We start from the raw sequence: 20,149 nt of genomic DNA, 5'->3' as shown, positions 1-20,149 counted from the left end.
TATTCATCTCAGTAGAAAAGTGAGTGAGTGAGGGCTTTGGTTTTTATTTATAGAGATATAATACATATAAACATGATTTTTTTACAGACGGACTAACGATAAACGTAATACTTGTCCAAGTTAACAATTAATTTCCTCGTTAGTGCTAACTATTATTTCAGTTATTAATATAGGACACTAGTAGTTATGAGAATCTTTCACTTCGATCATCTCACAGTCTATGAATATCAGAAATAGTTTCACTCAGACGAGAACACCAGAGTGTAAAGAATCAAAATTTTTCGTTTTCAGCAGCAATCTCCGGCAAGTTTAGCTTCGAAACTTAAAGACTTATTTTAGAAAGATTATAACGTATTATTGATGGCTAGTATGATAATTGAGAAAAGTTTTTGACATCCTAGTCAATAATTTCCTCTTTTCGAGAAATTACGGGTGCGCTCCGCAATTAGTTAGTTCTATAATGACGATTATTCCCATTTCCGAGAGTATATTGGAATGGTTAATAAAAATGTCACAAATACCTCTCTTCCTGATGAAAATGTCCTACGTGTTGTCTTTAGCTGTTGCTTCAAATATGAGACGTGCCTTATGTGCCTTTCTTATGCTTATTCCTTGCTGGTCTTTTAAAGCATGCACTACTGGAGATATCGTAGAAGAAATTACAGATTGTCCTGAATACAGTGACGATGAGTTGGCCGAGAAGAAATGTGCAGATTTGGTCTGAGTGAAGTGTTTGTCCAGACCTGAAACTCTTCTCCGAAGGTTGTAGCATTCAGCACCCCGTTGATGGAATCCTTTCAACCTTTTTGAAACACTCTAATATAGTTCTCGTATGATTTTCAGAGGTTTCAAGAAGATATGCAACACAAATGTGTCTAAATATTGGATAAATTGAGTCATCGGCTTCAGAGCGTTTTTAACTACAGGTTGCATGATCGATCTTCAAGTTATTTTTATTTGCAGAACACACAGATAGCCTCCCTAACACCTGAAGATCCACTGAAAGTCCACATCTTTCGCGTGGCTATCATATTCCTCCACAATTAACACAAATCTCCATATTTTTTCTCACATATTTCAACCTCCTTCCCTGGATCCAAGCCTTTAACGACACCTTGGTTCACCTCAAAATTAGTAAAGAAATATTGAACTAGACGCTTCCTAGGCTCTTCAGCACCGTTTCGTGTTCAACTCCTGGGATCAGGAGTTCGTATTCATCTTATCCTTCTTCAAGTTATAAGCCGTCATTTTGATTAATCGATACAAAATTTCACAAAAGATTATTCACGTGAATATAGATTAACCAATCAATTATAGGAAAAACACAAAGATTCAAACAAAAGAAAGATTTTGTTAGCCCCCTCAACTGTCAAATAGATTTATTAAAATTAATTTAGTAGTTTAATCTGACACGATAACAAGATTTATTTTTAAATTATTTATTTTTAAACACTGCTTGTTTGAGTAGTAAAATAAATAATAATATGTGGAACATGAATTATGAAATTAAATATCATATAAGACTTAGAAAGCAGTAAAACTGTCAAAGAAGCTGGTTTTGTGATTGAGAAAAGTTTTTATTTCATCACATTTATTGCAATAAGGGTTTCAAATAACATCATCATATAACACTGTACTGATACCTTTCACAATCTGAATCCAATTACCTTCTCATGATTCAGTACCAAATATCGTTCGCTAACATTATTTTATAAAAGGGAAAATGAACAATAAATGTTTCAGTAAAAGTTTATTACGAATAATAACAATAGCATGACAAGTTTAAGTTCATAACTATATTTTTAAACTTCTAAAATTCTAATTAAATAACTAACGTAACATAATAAAATAAATAAAAAGATATTCAGTCTATTATCCATTACATGAAAAACTTTCTGTAGTGAGTTTCTAATATGTAGTTATTTTTTGAGATTATTAATAAGGGTAGGAGTTGAATTCGTTGGTGGACTGTGGCGTTGTGTTGGGTTGAGGAGTGGTCACCGAATAGACAGTTCCAGAGGTAATGTATATACAGCGCTGCAAGTTGTATAGAGCGACCTCGGCAGAGAGATAAGCGGCCTTGAGGGTGGAGCCACCACAAGGGAGATCGGAACCGCTGAAGAAAGTCTGCACGTAGTCGGTGAGAACTGCTACGTTCTTGGAAATGTCAGAATTGCGGTTGGTGTACTCGATGTCAAACTGCCAGGAGACGAGGTTGAAGCAGTTAGCAATGGTGTTGGGAGCATAAATGTAGCCTCTGGCGGTACAGTTGAGGATAGCAACGTTGCCTATACTTGGCATCAGAGAGTTCAAAGACGAGAAATCTCCGGTGATCTGGCACATCATGTGCTTGGTTTTATTCACAATATCCTGGTCACATGAAAGTGACTGGCGAGCAACTGTAAAAGATAATGAATTTGAGCTAATCATCAGTAAGTAAACATTTTAAATTACTATATGAAATGAAAAACATACAACACTGCCAATGTTATAGAATCAAATATTAAAGCAGCTCTCAAACCACCTCACCTGAGTTGACCACTGACTGTAGTGACGCAGTGGTGGAAGCTATACAGGCGGAGTCTCCAGGGTTGTCAAACGAAGTTTCAGTGACAGTGTTGTAATAATCGCTTAGGTACGAGTACATTCTGTTCAGGTAAAAGGCTAGGCCTCTGGATGCAATGACGTATGTTTCCAACGCCTCTTTCTTGAGGTTGTAAAACTTGATCATTTCGTTCTCAACTGCTAACACCTGGTTGTAGTTGATGTTTTGGGCTGTGAGGATCTGGCTGGCCAAAGTGTCGTTGTATCCCTGCCACTGACTCTGTCAAAAAGAAAAAACATAATTGGGCATTTGTCTTAAAAATACTATTATTTTATCTATCACCGAATTCCACTTAGTCTTTGACATGTAATGGTTATTGGAAATATTGCCATATCTGATCTCTGCTTGCTTTATTGTCTTATTTCCTAGGTCTGCAAACACGCTTTATGTCAATTTAAATATGTTTCAGTATCGTTTCCCTTTTCAATGGATTATTTTGTATTTTGAAATAGTTGAGGGCTCGCTATTTTCGCCTATTTCTTCAGACTGTGTTCTCGATCATATTGGCCTTCTTAGTAGTGCAGTTATCCGCTTTTCCCGTGTCCTTCATCCTCCGTAAACGTGTGACATACGTCAGGGAACCTAGTGAAAAACATCTGGCCAAAATTCACCGTTCTGTTTGGTCTTTATTGTGCTGAAATCATAACTGTAATGCAATATTTGGTCTTTGTCACTGGCACAGTCTTTAGTACATTTTGTATATTTAATGTTAATACCCTAATTAAACGAGTATTATATATGCAAAATTGTCTTGTTTCTTTTGCTTTTACACGTAAATAATTTAACCCATTGTACTGACATTTTATATGATCATGCTGACGTGTCTGGCATGAATATAATGGGCCTATTTGTATGTTAAAAATTCTCTCTGGGCTACACCCCACTGGCCTTTAAAGTAGCAAAAAATCCCATCTTTGTCCCTAAAGTTATGAAATGTTAATTGAAAAAGCCTGTCAAATGTATCCACTGTTCCTTGTAAACATTGTTTTATGACAGCAGAACCATATATTTAATTAATTTAACCACAATTTAAATTCTTTTAATTTATAGTATGTAAATTCTCTAATGAATAATCACTAGTATTTACGCCGATTTTTTGAGCGATTAGTTAAGTACTCGTTCACCTTATAAAATGTCCTAAAACATGAGATGGTCAGAATTTGTCTCTGAAGACTCCCGATGACGTAGACGGCATGAACTATGCTAGATAACAGTTCCCTGGACTGTGACTTTGTACTAATGTACCGATTCCAGCTCTAAATGTTCTAAAATATTTATATTGTTCTTTTTATAAAAAGCCTAACACATAAATAGTGCCATTGTTAACTTACTTTTAACTGTCATATTTTTAATAAATATTTAGTATATGTAGTATATATATATATATATATATATATATATATATATATATATATATATATATATATTATCGAAGTAACCCCAGTGTTTAAAGTAAGTAAACATAAAACGTAGTAGGTGCAATAGGTTTCGTGAGGGAACAATATACTTTGATACATCTATCTACTATGAAAACCGTTTCATTTCCTTTGAATTATAATTTTTTTTTCATTTAAATCTAATAAAAGTGCCTGTCAAATTATTTTAAATTGATAAATCACCAACGTACATATATTGGTCTTTTTACTAAATGAGTAGCTTACTTGTTAAATAAAAAATTGTTTCTATGAAACATAATAATAATGTCCAAAACAATTATTTCTATAGAATTTGAGTTTTACTCTATGTTTTGAGTAACTCCTTTGTAACTTTTTGTTGTAAATTACCAGTTGATCTGCATATGTCGTTTGGTCGATGTCAGAATCGAGGGCGGAGCATTCCAACAATTTCTGGAGGAACTGAGAGCCTTTGTCGGCGACGGCGGTAGCGGCGTCACTCGCACATCCCACCACCACATTCTGGAAGTAGGTCATGGACGGACTGGGGAATAACGCCTTCTGAGTGGAGTTGGCCACGGTGAAGTAGCTACCAGTCATCGCCTCCACGCAGGACTTGAGCCTGTCAATGGAGTCCTTGTTGGGGTAAGTCTTGGCGCAGGTGTCAATGCGGACCAGGACTTTGTTAAAGGCATTCATGTAGGTGGCTCTAATGCGTGCCCATGTTCTATTCAGTCGGTTGAGCTTTGGCAATGCGTCAGCTGCACAGTCTTTGTAATTTGAGATTTCTGAAACAAGACACATATTTTATGAGATTTTGGACGTTACAAAGTATTAAACCTAAAAAGATAAAACAATTAGTAAATAAATGTTCATACATTTTAAAGTTAGATTCAATGGAAAAAAGCTTAGTAGAAGTTTTTCGCTTAGGTTAAGCAAAGCCTTCTCCTCCACGGGAAAGGCTAGACGAAAAAGTCTTCTGTTTTTTTTTTTTTTTTTTTGCATAATAATGCACATGATTAAATCAAAGAAATCAAGTTAAAGACTTTAGGTATGCACTGCAAAAATCTTATTTTCGTAAAAGGTATATACGTATTCATACACATAAAATATGAAGAATATAATGTAAGTATGAGAAAATTTAAAGGACAATGTGACGTGAAAATTATAATTATTAGCAAAGCAAGCGAGTCTTTTATTGTAACGTTTCTTTTAATGATCCACTAAACTGTTATTTTAGCTTTCCTCGCAGTTTTTTATGTTGTTAAAATCTACTTTTATAACATTCTTTATTTGTCAAGCATTTGACTAGAAGTCATTACCTGTAAAGTAACGTTGTAAGTATTTCTTATTCGAAGAGCACGTGCTCATTATTGTGAATTTTTAAGTATTTTACTTACATTTACTGGAAAATATTTGCATCGATCCGCCTTAAAATAATGTACCGTGTATTGATACAAAGTATTCGGCTTTGTATTAGATAATTAGACCGATCCTATAATTTAAAACATTGATAACAGTCATGTACCCATCTAATATCAGATTATATAAGTCATTCATTAATTGGGCACTGACTATGAAACAAAAGATCTAATTTAAAATAAAACTGATTATACTACATTTAAGAATCCTTATTTTAGCTAAGAATTGCAGCTTACCCTCAGCAATAGCCTTGGACATGTAGTCGGAGATTCCATTGACGCAGCCCTCAGCATCTGTGCCGGCCATCATCTGCTGCGCGGTCAGCAGTTCCTGCGCTTGGAACACTACAATTTTGCTGAGACTTTCCTTCAGACTTAAGGCCAGACTGGAGACTGCGGCTACAGCTGCTATGTTTGTCTGCCGCTCCTCCTCCAACACGCGGCTAGGGAAGTATTGATGCCACGCCGTGATGTCCGACTTCTTCCAGTAGATATAGTCAGTAACATTGGTGTCTGCAGACTGCGAGTTCACTAGGCTGCTGGTCAGGCACTGTTGATAACAATATAACTTTCAGTTTTATTCGTAGTGTAAACTTCCCTACCGTTTCTAATTAGAAAGGAAAACAACAGTGAGCTTGAATCCACAATTTTGACATAAAAAGAACTAATGGTATGACTGCTAACTTTATGGATAGTTAGTAATTTTTCATTGTACGAGTAAAATTAAAATTATATTATATGTAGGTACCAAGAGGTACCTAAAGATAAGTCCATATTAGAGATTATCATTAACTGTAGTATTAAGTTTTACGTGACCATTTCTTAACATAATTTTGAGTTAAATATTTGTTTACAATATTCTAAAACATACCATTGTGTGATGTCAGATAAGACAATTAATTAATCAGATAATTCCAAAGGGCTTTAACTTTTCCAGATGTGGATGTTAAGTAACAAATGACCTTTTTAGAGGATATATTTTTTTCATTATAAAACGTAATAAATTAACATTATTTGACTAATCAAATAAAACAAAATATTCGTTTCACATTTGTCATCACAGACGTTGCGGCATACAGGATGTTAATATATTCCTTTAATGAGGGACTCTCTACTACAATTCATATATATTCCCTCAAATGTAATGTACTTGTATGATTAAATAGAATCTAGTAAACGTGTTTAGGGTAGACAAGCATAATCCTTGAGAATTATGACGACGGTCACTAAATGCTAAGGTTTGGTCAACAGCTTTAACTAAATTAAGCTCAACGGTTGAGCGGTTATTGAATAAAAAATAAGATAAAGCTAGACAGTATGACAGTCGAATCGACGTACAAGGAAATACTGTAAAAATTATTAATATATTGTACTATTTCTTACTGTATCCATACCATACATCAGTGTCACCGTCAAATCTAGTTAATAATATCTCCTGTAACAAAGTTTATTAAGCATTTTTCGTATTTTAAAATAATTACAAACTGTAATTCAACAGATTGGGCTTTAAGAAATACGAGTACTCACCAAAGCCACAAGTCCGAGAACAATTCCAGCTGTCATCTCAGAGCCAACTATGCTTCCAAGTCTGTAGTCTAGTATATTCTGCCCATCAAACAACAGTTTATATAGAGTTAACCTGCCTAATTTCCCCGGTTTCCTTGCACCATAATACCGATTATTCCTAGTATCTTATCGTTTTTATATTGCAGGTCTCAAAGTTAACTTCTTTAAAAAAACTCTAAATGAAGATTCATTAATCACCTTACAAGAGCCAGATTATAGATAACCGAACAGATAGTCCTTCAGTAAGTTATCGATCTATTTTGAATGAAATTCTAAGAAGGAAAGTTTTGAGGATTTCACTTAATCTTTTTACTAATACATTCTTCCTTTAACCTTCGTCTCAATACGGTAAGCATTAGCTCCCTAATACCCATACTTTTGTGATAGAAACAATTGCATTTTAATCTATTGTTTATTTTTTGAAAATAATAACTTTTTTCAGATGTGTTTTTATTTGCTAACCAAACGAGCAATAAATTAATACCGTCATCCTTTACATATTTTGATGCATAATATTTGTATATTACGAGTGAAACTGTAAAATCCGTTACTATAAATAATATTGCTGCTGTATTTAAATACTCACAAATGAGTCGACATAACATTTAAATATTGTGATATACAGAGAAAGCAGTTTATCATGAAATTTTGCACTTTTTTATTTTTATGTAGAGAAGTAATGAATTTCCAACAAGAAAACAACAATAAAAACTGTCCATTACAACCCGTACTCAAATAATTTTGGAGAACTTTAGAATTGTAACATCATTGTTATCAGTAAAAACTAAACTAAAACAGTAACTGCAAATACAAACTGTAGCTTTAACAATAAATATCCAATAGCTAACAATCTTAGGGTAATCTAATAATACATAATTATACATTAATATTGAAGACTAGTCATATCTTGTAAAATGACAACATGAGGTTTAGTAAGGTGAGCATGACCGTTGTGTATGTTAAATTGCAATTTGTAATATAACGCAATGAACAAATAAGTTACGTCCAAAATTTATTTGAGAAATTTAAGTTTTTTAAGGGTTTTTGCTATTTTATGCTCAAAGGCATCCTTTGAACCTTATTTATTATTATTATATATTTCACATATATCTAATTACATATGTGTGTGTGTGTGGTGTGTGTGTGTGTGTGTGTGTGTGTGTGTGTGTGTGTGTGTGTGTGTGTGTGTGTGTGTTGCGTACAGTATTTCAGTATTTTGAGATTCTTTACACTTTACTGTTTCTAGTAATATTTTAACTTTATAACAAGATCGATCGATGATACGCAGTGACTGGTAATTGTGTGCAGACCACCTGTGTTCTTTTGTCCATATTATAATATTTGTGTGTGTGTGTGTTGCGTACAGTATTTCAGTATTTTGAGATTCTTTACACTTTACTGTTTCTAGTAATATTTTAACTTTATAACAAGATCGATCGATGATACACAGTGACTGGTAATTGTGTGCAGACCACCTGTGTTATTTTGTCCATATTATAATATTAGTGTGTGTGTGTGTGTGTGTGTGTGTGTGTGTGTGTGTGTGTGTGTGTGTGTGTGTGTGTGTGTGTGTGTGTGTGTGTGTGTGGTGTGTGTGTGTGTGTGTGTGTGTGTGTGTGTGTGTGTGTGTGTGTGTGTGTGTGTGTGTGTGTGTGTGTGTGTGTGTGTGTGTGTGTGTGTGTGTGTGTGTGTGTGTGTGTGTGTGTGTGTGTGTGTGTGTGTGTGTGTGTGTGTGTGTGTGTGTGTGTGTGTGTGTGTTTTAATATGAATGACCAAGGGATAGTTCATGGAGATCACTCACATTGTTGTGATTTTTTACCTACCCGTGCCACAGTGCTTCTTTATGTTTCTTCGTTTTAATCCGTAATATGTTAGCTATCCACCTGAGGAATAAATTCGATTCCAGATATTTCGATATATGACGATGTATAGGTCATACAGAATTACCATTCCAATAAAACGTAAAAAGGATGATGAAACAAAATCTTTATCAGAATAAAAATAAAGTTCCCATTGAAAGATTTGTGTAACCTTAGTGTTTTACCACAACAACATATATCCACAATCACTACAAATAAAATCTCAATTCCAAAGTTTTCCCCTGGCAGTACAATCAAAACTTTTCGATAGTGAAACTTTCCTCGACCAGACCCTCTACAGTAAACAAGAAGGACAAACATTGAAAGTGGAAAGTAAGTTTTCCCATTAGCGGTATCGGTAAACTGTAACATTATTATTGATACTTGTGATTGAATAATCTTGTAATAATCTTTATTCTTTTTCGGTTCATGTTACTTCTGTCATTCATAAAGGTAAATTTCATTTATATAATTTCTTTTATTATTGGCTTGGTATTTTCAACTATTTTCGTAAATTTATATAAATACCGAAAGAATATTAAGATTTCCTCAATATTCTTTCTTTATGTTCGATGTGAACTTTGGTTTTCCTTTTTCAGTTATCAATCACAATATTTTTAATAATGTAACAAATAGTCAATGTAAATTGCTAATTTTTCCAATCTAATTATTGGTATATTATAATAAACCTGAACGCTCAAGGAAATTCATAGATCTCAAGTTTTAATTGTTTTCTAGATTTTCGTGTGTTTTTTGTCATCATGTTACATTATTTACAGGAATAAAGATATGTTATAAAATTACTGAAACCGAAGGATATATATCCAAATAATTATTCTATATATGATAATACATGTAACAAAAAAATATTCAATGTTCTTATGCATCGTGAATGATTCTAATATTTTACTACCAATAAGTTAAATTTTAACTTATTTAATTCTGTACTGTATACAAATCGAGCAAGAGAGACTTTTATAACTAAAATTAACTTTCGGTTACAAAGATGGGCTAGTTTTTCTGTTAGCTGAAAACTTTTAGTGATGAATTTTTTTTATTCTCTAAAAATACAATACGTTTTAGTACTAGTAAATAATAACTTTATAATCATATTCATGGTTTAATAATTATTGAACATTATCTCAATGCTAAACAAAAATCTCTCACTCTCAAATCTCTTTCTCGACTTTCCAATATCTCAGAATCAGGAGTCCGGAATATCTTCCGGTGACCTTCATTTATTTTCAGGATTGTTTATTTTGTCCCTTAAAGGATATGCCTATGACGTACATGTTATTAAATAGGAAATCGGGGGCAATACTACTACTATTCTCAACTAAATATCTTTTTAATCTATCGTAATTTTCACTTAGTATCCAACTAGTATCCTACTTAGTATCCTTCTGGCGAGGGGAGCGGCCTCTTCGACTACTCTCGAGCTGCTAGCGGTTGCTCAGAGATCCATAATGAAAGTTACCCTTAATAAAAATAGAAGATATCCTACTAAACTATTATTCGAGCGGTTTCCTGTTCTAAATTTAATACGGCTTTTTATTAAGTCTCTATTATTATGTGCTAGCAATAATAATACAATGTTTTAAAAAAGTACCCATACACATTTAACAAGAAATAGAGTAAATTTTGAATTTCATATTACCAGACCGGCACACACTTTGGAAATTAATAATTTGTTCTATTTAGCTCATCAACTTTATAGGAATCTCCCAACTGATGTGCTGCAGGCAGATGGTGGCGGTGCTGCTGAATACAAGCGAAGGGCGGGCGAGTGGTTGCTCAGCCTGGGCTGGGCGGCGGCGGAGGCCCTCATTCAGTTGCCGTACACATAATGGTAAATTGCACACACGTTACAATTACTCCCTCACATGCACTTACACATCCTTAAACACGCGCACACACCCTCACACACAAACACGCACACACTACTGTACCAACAAGTTCCGCGCTTCCTTTCATCTATTCTGTAACATAATGTATGATTGGATTGACCAGCTCCGATTATTCTAACAGTAACGTATGTATACTTTCTCTTAGTTTTTGGATTAATTCTCTTCAGTTTCAATTATTACTAGAATATTGTATAATACAGCAAATGTTCGTTTACATTTTTTACATATATATGCTGAATTTATAAAATTTTTAGTTAATATTTATGTCACACTAGGCAGTGTATTTATTTATTGTTAATGTATGTTAACAATGTTCAAATAATTAAGTTTATTAGTGTTGCTGAACTGACTTAAGAACTCTAATCCTGCACATAGACAGAGTCTGTGCAGGAATTATTCCAATTTTCTTTTTACAATTTTTGTGTGTAAAATGTATGTATGTATCGTTTGGAATTAAATAAATGAAATGAAATGAAAAATGTTCAAGGAACCGCTCAAAATATTCTAATGCTTTTGGATAAAGCTTTTTGTTGCTGAATGGCGATACAAAAAGTGTTTATAAACATACTGTAAACAAATTTATTACAATTTTCCTTTACATTCATCAGTAAGAAACAACAAAATATCAATAAGAGATATTAAAATATTTACATTTAAGTTTTCTTCCTGTTCATGAATGCGAGTTGTTTAACAATGCAAGATTACATCTAAAGAACATCACACCTGATAATTATGTACAACAGTTCCATTTCAGTTTCACATTCTTTCCTATCATACTGCTGTTAGAATGGCATAAAACAAAACTAATGACGGAAATTTAACATAATATGTATAACATAATATAATATATTATATCCATAGTTTTGATCATTTTTGTGGTAACCCCCTTTGCCTTTAGGACTATTCTAAAGTAAGGGAGTAATTAATATTGCCAAAAATAGTAATTTGGCTAATTTTGAGGTACTTTTTTCAAGGCTTAACTAGTCATTTAAAGGTTTTTTAGGTTTACATTTTAGTACGTATGAAAACAATTTAATGTAAAAATTGTGAAAATAAATTTGTAATTCAATTAACTTTTAAAATCATGTAAAATCAACCATATTGTTTATGTATTCTTCCAGTAGAACAGAACTCATTACAAATTGTCCATAGGAACTGATAGAACTGCTGTGATTACTGAAGCAGTTTTACTCATAATTGTTGAAAATGAAACTGGCATGTTGAGTACCATAAATGTTACATGTGTATTTTTTATTGTCTATAAATACATTTTAACAAAGTGAGTAAAACATCCATCTTAATCTTTGGATAATATTACTACTAGGGCAGTTGGAAGTTACATAAATTACTTGGTCAGTTTGTCAAGATTAGACAAAGTAACTTTATTTTACACACGACATTGCGTGACGCTAAAAGATTTCGCTACAACTCTCTTTCTTAGTCACGTGACCTCAGCAATCAGATCACTTTAAATTTGTCTAATTTTTAGTGCCAAATATACAATCCAAAATATTTTAAATTCATAAAAGGTTAGTGAGAGGTGCATAGGGAATATTAAAAGCACTCGAATTTATTTCTCTATATTCAAAGATACAAAATAGGTTTATGGCCACCATTAAACCGATTTTATCACTGAATATATTTTTATAGTGATGGTATAAAAAAAGGTAAGTTCTTTCCTGTTATGTATAATAAAGTAAAATTATTGTTTCGTATATCCTACTACACGTATATAACGACTTGGATTGTTGATATTAATATTCCAGAGTATTAATATTTAAATCATCAATAATACATCCAAGACGATAAAAAATATTTTTTGATTAGTAAAGATTCTAGTGAATATTAAGTACAATGTATTACTAAATTTGTTAACTATTAAATATTATCTGGTTTGTCTAAAATAAAAATCACAGTTCTAAATAAAAACAATGGATTTATTTTTAACTGGCAAAATAATAAGTTCAACGTTTCAGAATTTTTATCACTCTATTTTCCACAAAGAATTGACAAACCTTTTTGTAAATTTAAAAATTCCTTTGGCAAGAAAAAAAATATTAATCAAATATATCAAACTAAACATCAGAGCTCTCTTCTAAAATAAAATAATAAAGTTTTAAAATAAGAATAAAATACCATTTGGAAATAATAAAAATAAAAATGTTCACTTCTAAGTTCACTCAAAATTCAAAATAAAAATTTCAACTTCTCTTTACACTATTTGAACCTTAACTTTCAAGTCTCTGCAATTCAGATTACAAGTCTCTCTCTAACAATTATTAAAGTTCAATTAATTTTCAATTAATAATTCACAATAAAACAGTTCCAGTTAAATATTAATAAATTACTACCTTTTCAAATCTCAATTAAAGTTATTAACAAAGTTCAATTTTAATTCACTTCTCTTGCAAGCATGAACCAAATGTAACTTGTATGATTCTATTATGCTCTATTGTTCTTCGAGAATAAGTTATTCAGATTCTATGAATTTCTCTCTGTAGTTTCTATGAATTTAATTTTTTCCTATAAAAAAGACAGCAAAATTAATTTAAAATCAGATCAGGATGACTATTTCAATAAAACGTACAATAAAGTGGTGCTTACCTCAAATCACTCGCGGAAAAAAAATTTAAGAAAAACGGCGCACTGCAATTAACTTTACTCACGAAAATAACCAAAAGAAGGGCGAAAATTATAAGCGGGCGCTTAAATACTTCCCTTTCCAATCACCTTTGCAGGACATCCGTGGAGCTCTCTCATTGGTCCAGCTGTATCAAACCAGGAGAACAATACTCACAATAAGACAAGTTCTAATCAATTCAAGGCAGTCAACCTGCCTTCCTAACAATTTAAAACTACCAGTGCTAACTTGCCAAAGGATTACATGTTCGATTTTACCCTGACATTTCACAATCTAATCTAAAATTAAGTCCCAATATTTCGATCCCAAAATTTTTATTTAATTTAAGTTTTAATTAAAAAAATAAATCAATGAAGCTTTAAAAACGCTACAACGTATTGTACAATAAGGGTACTTTCCTCAATATCTTTATTCCTCAAGAATACGATTATTAAACAACTAATGACTCATTCTGAACAAATATAATATTTTTTAGCTTATAAGAATTTATAACCTTGTGATAGATAGTGTAAACAACATTGCGAGTCTTACTGGAAAATTTCCAACTCTTCTCTAAAGTATTCCACATTACTAAACCGTACATTTATATATGTAGCATTAACTAGATGTGCACTCTGAGTTATGTAAAATATCGAAAAAAAATTGGTTCAAAACATATATTACCCTATAAATTGATGAATCGACCCATTCTTTCATGCATTTTTTGGGAGTTATGTATAATCTGAATATCTTACATATGGGCCCCAAAGCCCTTTAATTTACTATAAACCTTAGCTAAGACATACTATATAAAAACTATAGAAAATACACCCCAAAATAAATCCTGTCCTAACATTAAGTTTATTTTAACTTTAAATCTACCCCAAAACATTGTAAATAAAAGACTTTCTAAGATAAAGAGTAATGTTTTGAATTCTAAGCATCACTGTTTTGTTTGAGTCTGTACTAATGTACACGGCCAGATACAGTCGTCCCAACTGTAATCAGGACAGTTGTTGTAGCGCTCTAATGCTGCAAGCCTCATTACACTTCATGTACCGAGTATATTACCGGCTGTCCTTGTGGTGAGTTTTTTTAGTTCAGCTATTACTTAAGATACTCACTTCATGACATATTTCAAAACCTGTTTAATAATGCTGTTTATGAGGTTTAAAAATAAACATTTTAAATGTAATATAATCGTAACTTTAAAATTAAAAACATTGTATATAATTTAATTTTCTTTTTTTGAGAATACAGTATATAGACATTCCAAGTTAGACTAGTTTACACGAAGAGGCTTCAGCAAGATGTTGAAGTTTAATACAGCAGGCCTGATAATAATGTCAAACTTGGAACATTTCCTTCCTCGATCAGTACTAAGTATCAATTTCCCCTCGGCGGAAACTTCGACAAGGTAATCACGGCAATGGTAATTAATTTGAATTTCCATTTTGATTACACTACTTATAACAGCAGTTCTCTAATCCAGTTATTTAAGGGTGTAAGACGATTTTATATTTATATCCATAGATAAGTTATAGACGAAAACGTTTTTAAATTTCGTCTCTAACAGACGAAAATGCTAGTTTTTCTTTGTTTATATAAAACCTAGCATATGCTCATGGCTTCACTCCCTATTTCTATGCAAAATTTCGAGTATTATATTAAAGAGCACCCACGGTTTCAGTAATACTTAGCAATAATAAGTTAGCCTATATACTATGCAATAAGTATCATTTTTTCAGTGTCCATGATTAAGAGGGTAAGAGGTTAAGCTAAATGGCGATTAATTCTTATTTCGGGTTTTGCGCTTTTAAGAGCATTTCTGGTTAGAATTAATTATATTCGAATACGCCAAATTGGAGACATTTTTGCTGCGACTTTGCCCAGAGAAACAATATTCATATAATTTTGTAGTGAGATAGAATTAAAAAACAGTACAGTTTTCTAAATTTTACGGCTATAGATATTATTATTGAACATTCAAACCTAAAATCAACACCAACAGTACTAACACATTTCAATATTAAAATTTTTTTTTTTTTTTTTTTTTTTTTCAACATAATCTTTGACCCACATTTATAAGTACAAACACATTCAACACACAATGGAGAGTTGGACTTAAGAACCTACTAGTTAAAAAGTGTCTACTTCTGCGCTTGTGTCCACTTCGAATAAAGGGCTAGAGTGAAAATGTGTGGCTTAAACTCAGGAAAGGTACTTCCTGAGTTTCCTGATCCATACGCTTCAATAAAACAACATAACCACAGAACCTAGTACATTTAAAAAATAAATAATGTATTTAACAGTCTTCATATATCGATCTTTGCAGTGTCATATTAACAGTATCCCACAATTACTACAGTACTCTTAGTACATATATATTTTTTTTTTTTTTTTTTTTTTACTTTTTTTAACTAAAAGTACATATATTAGTGCTGAAATCTCTTTGCTACACGTTGAAAGATTTTCAAGATCATGTATGGAGAAACCTAAGTAGACATACTGACAAACACCTGACTTGTCAGTGTTTGTCAGTGTTAATACTGGCCCGATTTACTAATAATATTTACGATTAGTTTCATTCCTTGAGAGTAAATGCCTACTATTGCGAGCCACCCAGCTTGTTGCCTTTCTACCCTCAGTATTCCTTTTTTGAAAGAATGAATATCTATAAACTTGATACAGTAAAGTACATGGTCTTGCTTCCCAATTAATGTTCGCTATATTATACTAATGGCAGGGTTACTATAGATTACATATATTAGTGCTGAAATCTTTTCACTATAAGTCAAAAGGTTTTCGAGTTCGCTATATTATATTGTACTATCCTTAGCTCAGTCTAGGAATTATATTAGTATTTATATACTTGATAGGTAACATACACCTTATCAGTGAAAAATAGACGTGATGTTCCCTCGATGATATTATGTCATAAGTAAGTGCATTTAGTGTATATCTAATTAATGCTGCTAGCAGTTACCTACGATTTGGCACGCAATTCGTAGGATTTTCATGTGTAAGAGAAATTATATTTCGATTAAATTATATTTCCGACGTCAATGTTGATTTTGCCTTGCTGCCAGGATAAAAAAAGTCCTATCATTGTTTATATCATTGTAATTTAATCCGGTTTTACAAATAGTTTGATTGATACTTTGTAAGTGTATGACTTTAGTACATGTGAAAGTTGTAGGAAAGTGCAGCGTAAAAATGTGCTGAAATTCACACTTATGTCCTCGTAAACGAGACATATGGCCGTGAGACCCCTATCAAATATGTATGAAAGTTGCATGCTGGCCTCACTTTTCTTTCAATGTCTCAAATTCCCACTGGTCAGGCAGTATTCTAAAATCATAAAAAGTAAAATTGTGATATTCTAAACTATAAACAAGTAGTTTAGTAAAAAGTAATGAAGTTTAACCGCTTCTTTTTCTTATTGAAAGAATTGTTTATGATTATGCAGTATTTATTATTATTTTACAATCCAACTTGCAGTAAATAAAACGTTTTTTTTTATTCTACTCAATACCAAACGATAGAAATTGTATGGCGTACATTTCCTGAGCAAGGAACAATTTAAGTGTTGATGTGTAATTCTATTCCAAAACATCTCAGGCTTACAACTTTCCTCATAAGAACTGATACAGCTGCTGTACTTTTAAACCATTTTACCATTAGTGCACAAAATTTTGTAATAACATTGTTTAATGTTTGTTACTGAAAATGGATTCTATGAACACCCCTTCGTAATTACCCTTCAAAATGACCATATAAAATATCAAAAATTAAACTTAAGAACCATTTTACCATCAAGAAAAGGGAATAGTAATGGGAATTTGAAAAATAGACCTGGATTCAACTAATTTTCAACCCTCATGGAATCACTGACGTGTTCATTTCAAATCTGTATCTCAATTCCTTTGTGGCTATGTGCATGTTTATTGTTATTTATGGGCCACGTGGTTTTTTAAAGTTTTTTGACTTGAGAAATGCCTTAGTAGTGTCATATGCTGTATGCTAGGTGTTTTGTGTGCTTGGAAATAATTTCGGAGAGAAAAAACAAGTTCTCTTGCGAAATTAATAAATCTTTGGTAACTTGTACTTCGTTTTCTCTGTTATTGTTGTAATATTATTAAGAGACATCTCAAATGCAGGTTGAAATTAATTTATTCAATAGATTTAAATTACAGTTCTACAGGATCACTCACATTTAGAAACGACAACTCTCTCACGAAAGCATACAGTTTAGAAGCGCGATGTTTATGAGCCTCATGTTCCCGATCGTAATTTTGTTAATTGGATCCCGTTTTCTCGTGTCCTTTGACTATGACCTGTTGGCCGTAATGGTCCGAAATGACTGTGTTGATCACTAACACCTTATATTCAGTTATGTTGTCAATTTCTGTTTCCGTCTTTGTTACTCTATTAATCAGACGAGACCGAAAGATCCCAAAAAGTGAGCGAAGCGTTTCATAGTAGGGGCGTCCACATCTAAAATGTTAATATTGATATCACCCGTGACAGTGAAATTTTGTTTTTTTTCGTCACGCCTGCCAGTAAGTCTTCAAATTGAAGAGAAAAATCTTCTTCGTTTCCATTTTAGGAGTGTGTAAACTCCAACTGTGAGCATTTGAGTGTTGATTGATTTTATGTGTACTCCAGTAATTTTCAGGTATTTAACTGTTGTCTCGTCAAAGTTGTGAGGGGCAAATAAAAAAATAAAAATGCTGCACAATATATGCGATCCCTCATCCTTTGGCTCAGGTTTGGCAGTGAATATTTGCTAACTTATGATTTTCAATTTTTTGCAATAATGCTGATGTTAAAAACATGTTCGGTAATAACTAGCATGTAGGGATTTTATTCCTCGTACATTAGAGTTAGCTCTTCTGCTCTATATGTAGCCGTTTATCCAGTCTGATGAAACAGTATCACTTGCGCTGATCAAATGTGTGATCCACATTAGAATTGTTTTCTTTATTTAGTCATTTTGAATTTGTAGTTAAGAGTAGGTTCTCTAAAAAAAAACTCTTTTATTGTCAGTGTTAGGAGACTTTGACTGTTATACAGGTGAGACTCGCTGTAGGCATCGTCGGCGGTGTGGGTGTCGTTGTTGAGTGAGTCTGTGGAATTGTGGTATCACGGCAGACACCGCGCCGGTGAGGACGAAGCGAGCGCCGTGTGCAGGTATTTGAAGTCATAGAGCTGAAGTAGTTTATGCTTGTGGTCGTGTTTTTTTTTTTTTTTTTTTTTTTTTTTTTTTTTTTATCACTGAGAACATTGCTCTCTTTTCTGACAAAACTGTTGCAATCCTTAGCACAACATAGCCAGGATATATCTCCTTTGGCAAGAGTTCAATATTCCCGCAATTTCTATGATTTTATTCTTTTTAAATGCAGCTATGTTTGTAATTTCGGTACACCTGAAGAAGAGAGGAGATTTCAATTCCCGAAACGTAGTGTTAAGTTTCTTTTGAAAATAACGGTGGAAAATATATGTGAAAATTTGAGTAATTTTGAAAATGTCCATGTTTATATCTTTGATTTGTCTTACTTTAACTATCTAAACTTGTTTTAATTTGGAATAGAATTAGAATCTGAAGCTGATATTCAATCAGCGGGTTTGGAACTGAAACTTATTAAAATATAATAAATCCTACACGTGTATTATTAATTGCCAAGCGTAATACCTTTTATCCAAATTGGTACACTTTCATCTGAATGATTGGGCAATAAAAATATTTGGACTTTACCAACTGGAATTTAAAAAAATCACTTGCTCAGGTTTTCAAGATTAGACATAGTGACTCAATTTCACACACAATATCGCGTGATCCTAAGGGATTTATTCGGTTCAACTCTCTTTGTTAGTCACGTGACTTCAACACGAAGGGTGATACAATAATAAGACCACTTGAACATGGATTATAAAACATGTAGTACATATATATATATATATATATATATATATATATATATATATATATATACTCGTATATATATATATATACTGTATATATATATTACATGGTTTATTATATAGGTTTTATTATATAGGTTTAGGGATAGCTTTATTGCGGAACGTTTTAAGTTCATGATAATCTTTAAATAATTTGTATACGAATATATTACTCCTAATCCAATACGAACCTTCTGTGAAGGCTGTTTTTCCTATCAAATCAATATACAATAAGGGTATTTTGGTATAACTACATATGCTTCTTAAATATGGAATTAATGTCTCCTTAAAATAAAAAAACATCCTAATAAGTAATACATAAAATAATATAGCATGTAATTTGGTAATAATATTATAAAAGCTTGATTATAATTTAAACTATGCATAAAAGCACTAAATATACTGATATGTAAAAATATCAAACAATTATTATATGTAGCTTGTATTACTGTATAGTTTAGTTGTACTTTTTGCAAACCAGATTCAGTACAAAATATTGTATTACTGCAATATACTTGAAACTTGAGATAAAGAGTAATGTTTGGAAACAGAAATTCCAAGCGTTGCTGTTTTTATTGCTGTCTGTACTAATGTACACGGCCAGCTACAGTCGTTCCAACTGTAATCAGGACAGTTGTAGCGGTCTAATGTTGCAAGCCTCATTACGTTTCGTGTTCCGTGTATATTACCAGATGTCCTTGTCTAGGGTTTGTTTCCAGTTTCCAGTTTGTTTCCAGCTATTACAAGATGCTCACTTTAACAACCTCATGACATACTTTAAAACCTGTAACTAACGTGATTTAAAAAGAACAT

At 32.3% G+C, this 20,149-nt stretch overlaps 1 protein-coding gene across 1 annotated transcript; it reads right to left on the bottom strand.

Moving 5' to 3' along the window:
* Nucleotides 1-1,735: 1,735 nt before the first annotated feature.
* On the bottom strand, nucleotides 1,736-7,096 carry LOC124360337. Its single transcript, XM_046813886.1, has 5 exons — nucleotides 6,948-7,096; nucleotides 5,658-5,970; nucleotides 4,390-4,787; nucleotides 2,530-2,824; nucleotides 1,736-2,399 (listed from the first exon to the last, which is right to left on the bottom strand). Exons 1-5 carry the CDS (start codon nucleotides 6,981-6,983, stop codon nucleotides 1,936-1,938), a joined length of 1,506 nt encoding a protein of 501 aa, XP_046669842.1. The 5' UTR covers nucleotides 6,984-7,096; the 3' UTR covers nucleotides 1,736-1,935.
* Nucleotides 7,097-20,149: the final 13,053 nt, after the last annotated feature.

Source organism: Homalodisca vitripennis, chromosome 4 (genome assembly GCF_021130785.1).
Source record: "Homalodisca vitripennis isolate AUS2020 chromosome 4, UT_GWSS_2.1, whole genome shotgun sequence".
NCBI lineage: Eukaryota > Metazoa > Arthropoda > Insecta > Hemiptera > Cicadellidae > Homalodisca > Homalodisca vitripennis.
This window is presented reverse-complemented; position numbering and strand designations above follow the sequence as displayed.

Coding starts and splice junctions, on each gene's coding strand:
- LOC124360337 (XM_046813886.1), bottom strand. CDS start 6,983: ATGACAGCTGGAATTGTTCTCGGACTTGTGGCTTTG. Junction 4,788..5,657: donor GTCCAAGGCTATTGCTGAGG/GTAAGCTGCAAT, acceptor GTCTTGTTTCAG/AAATCTCAAATTACAAAGAC. Junction 2,400..2,529: donor ACAGTCAGTGGTCAACTCAG/GTGAGGTGGTTT, acceptor TATCTTTTACAG/TTGCTCGCCAGTCACTTTCA.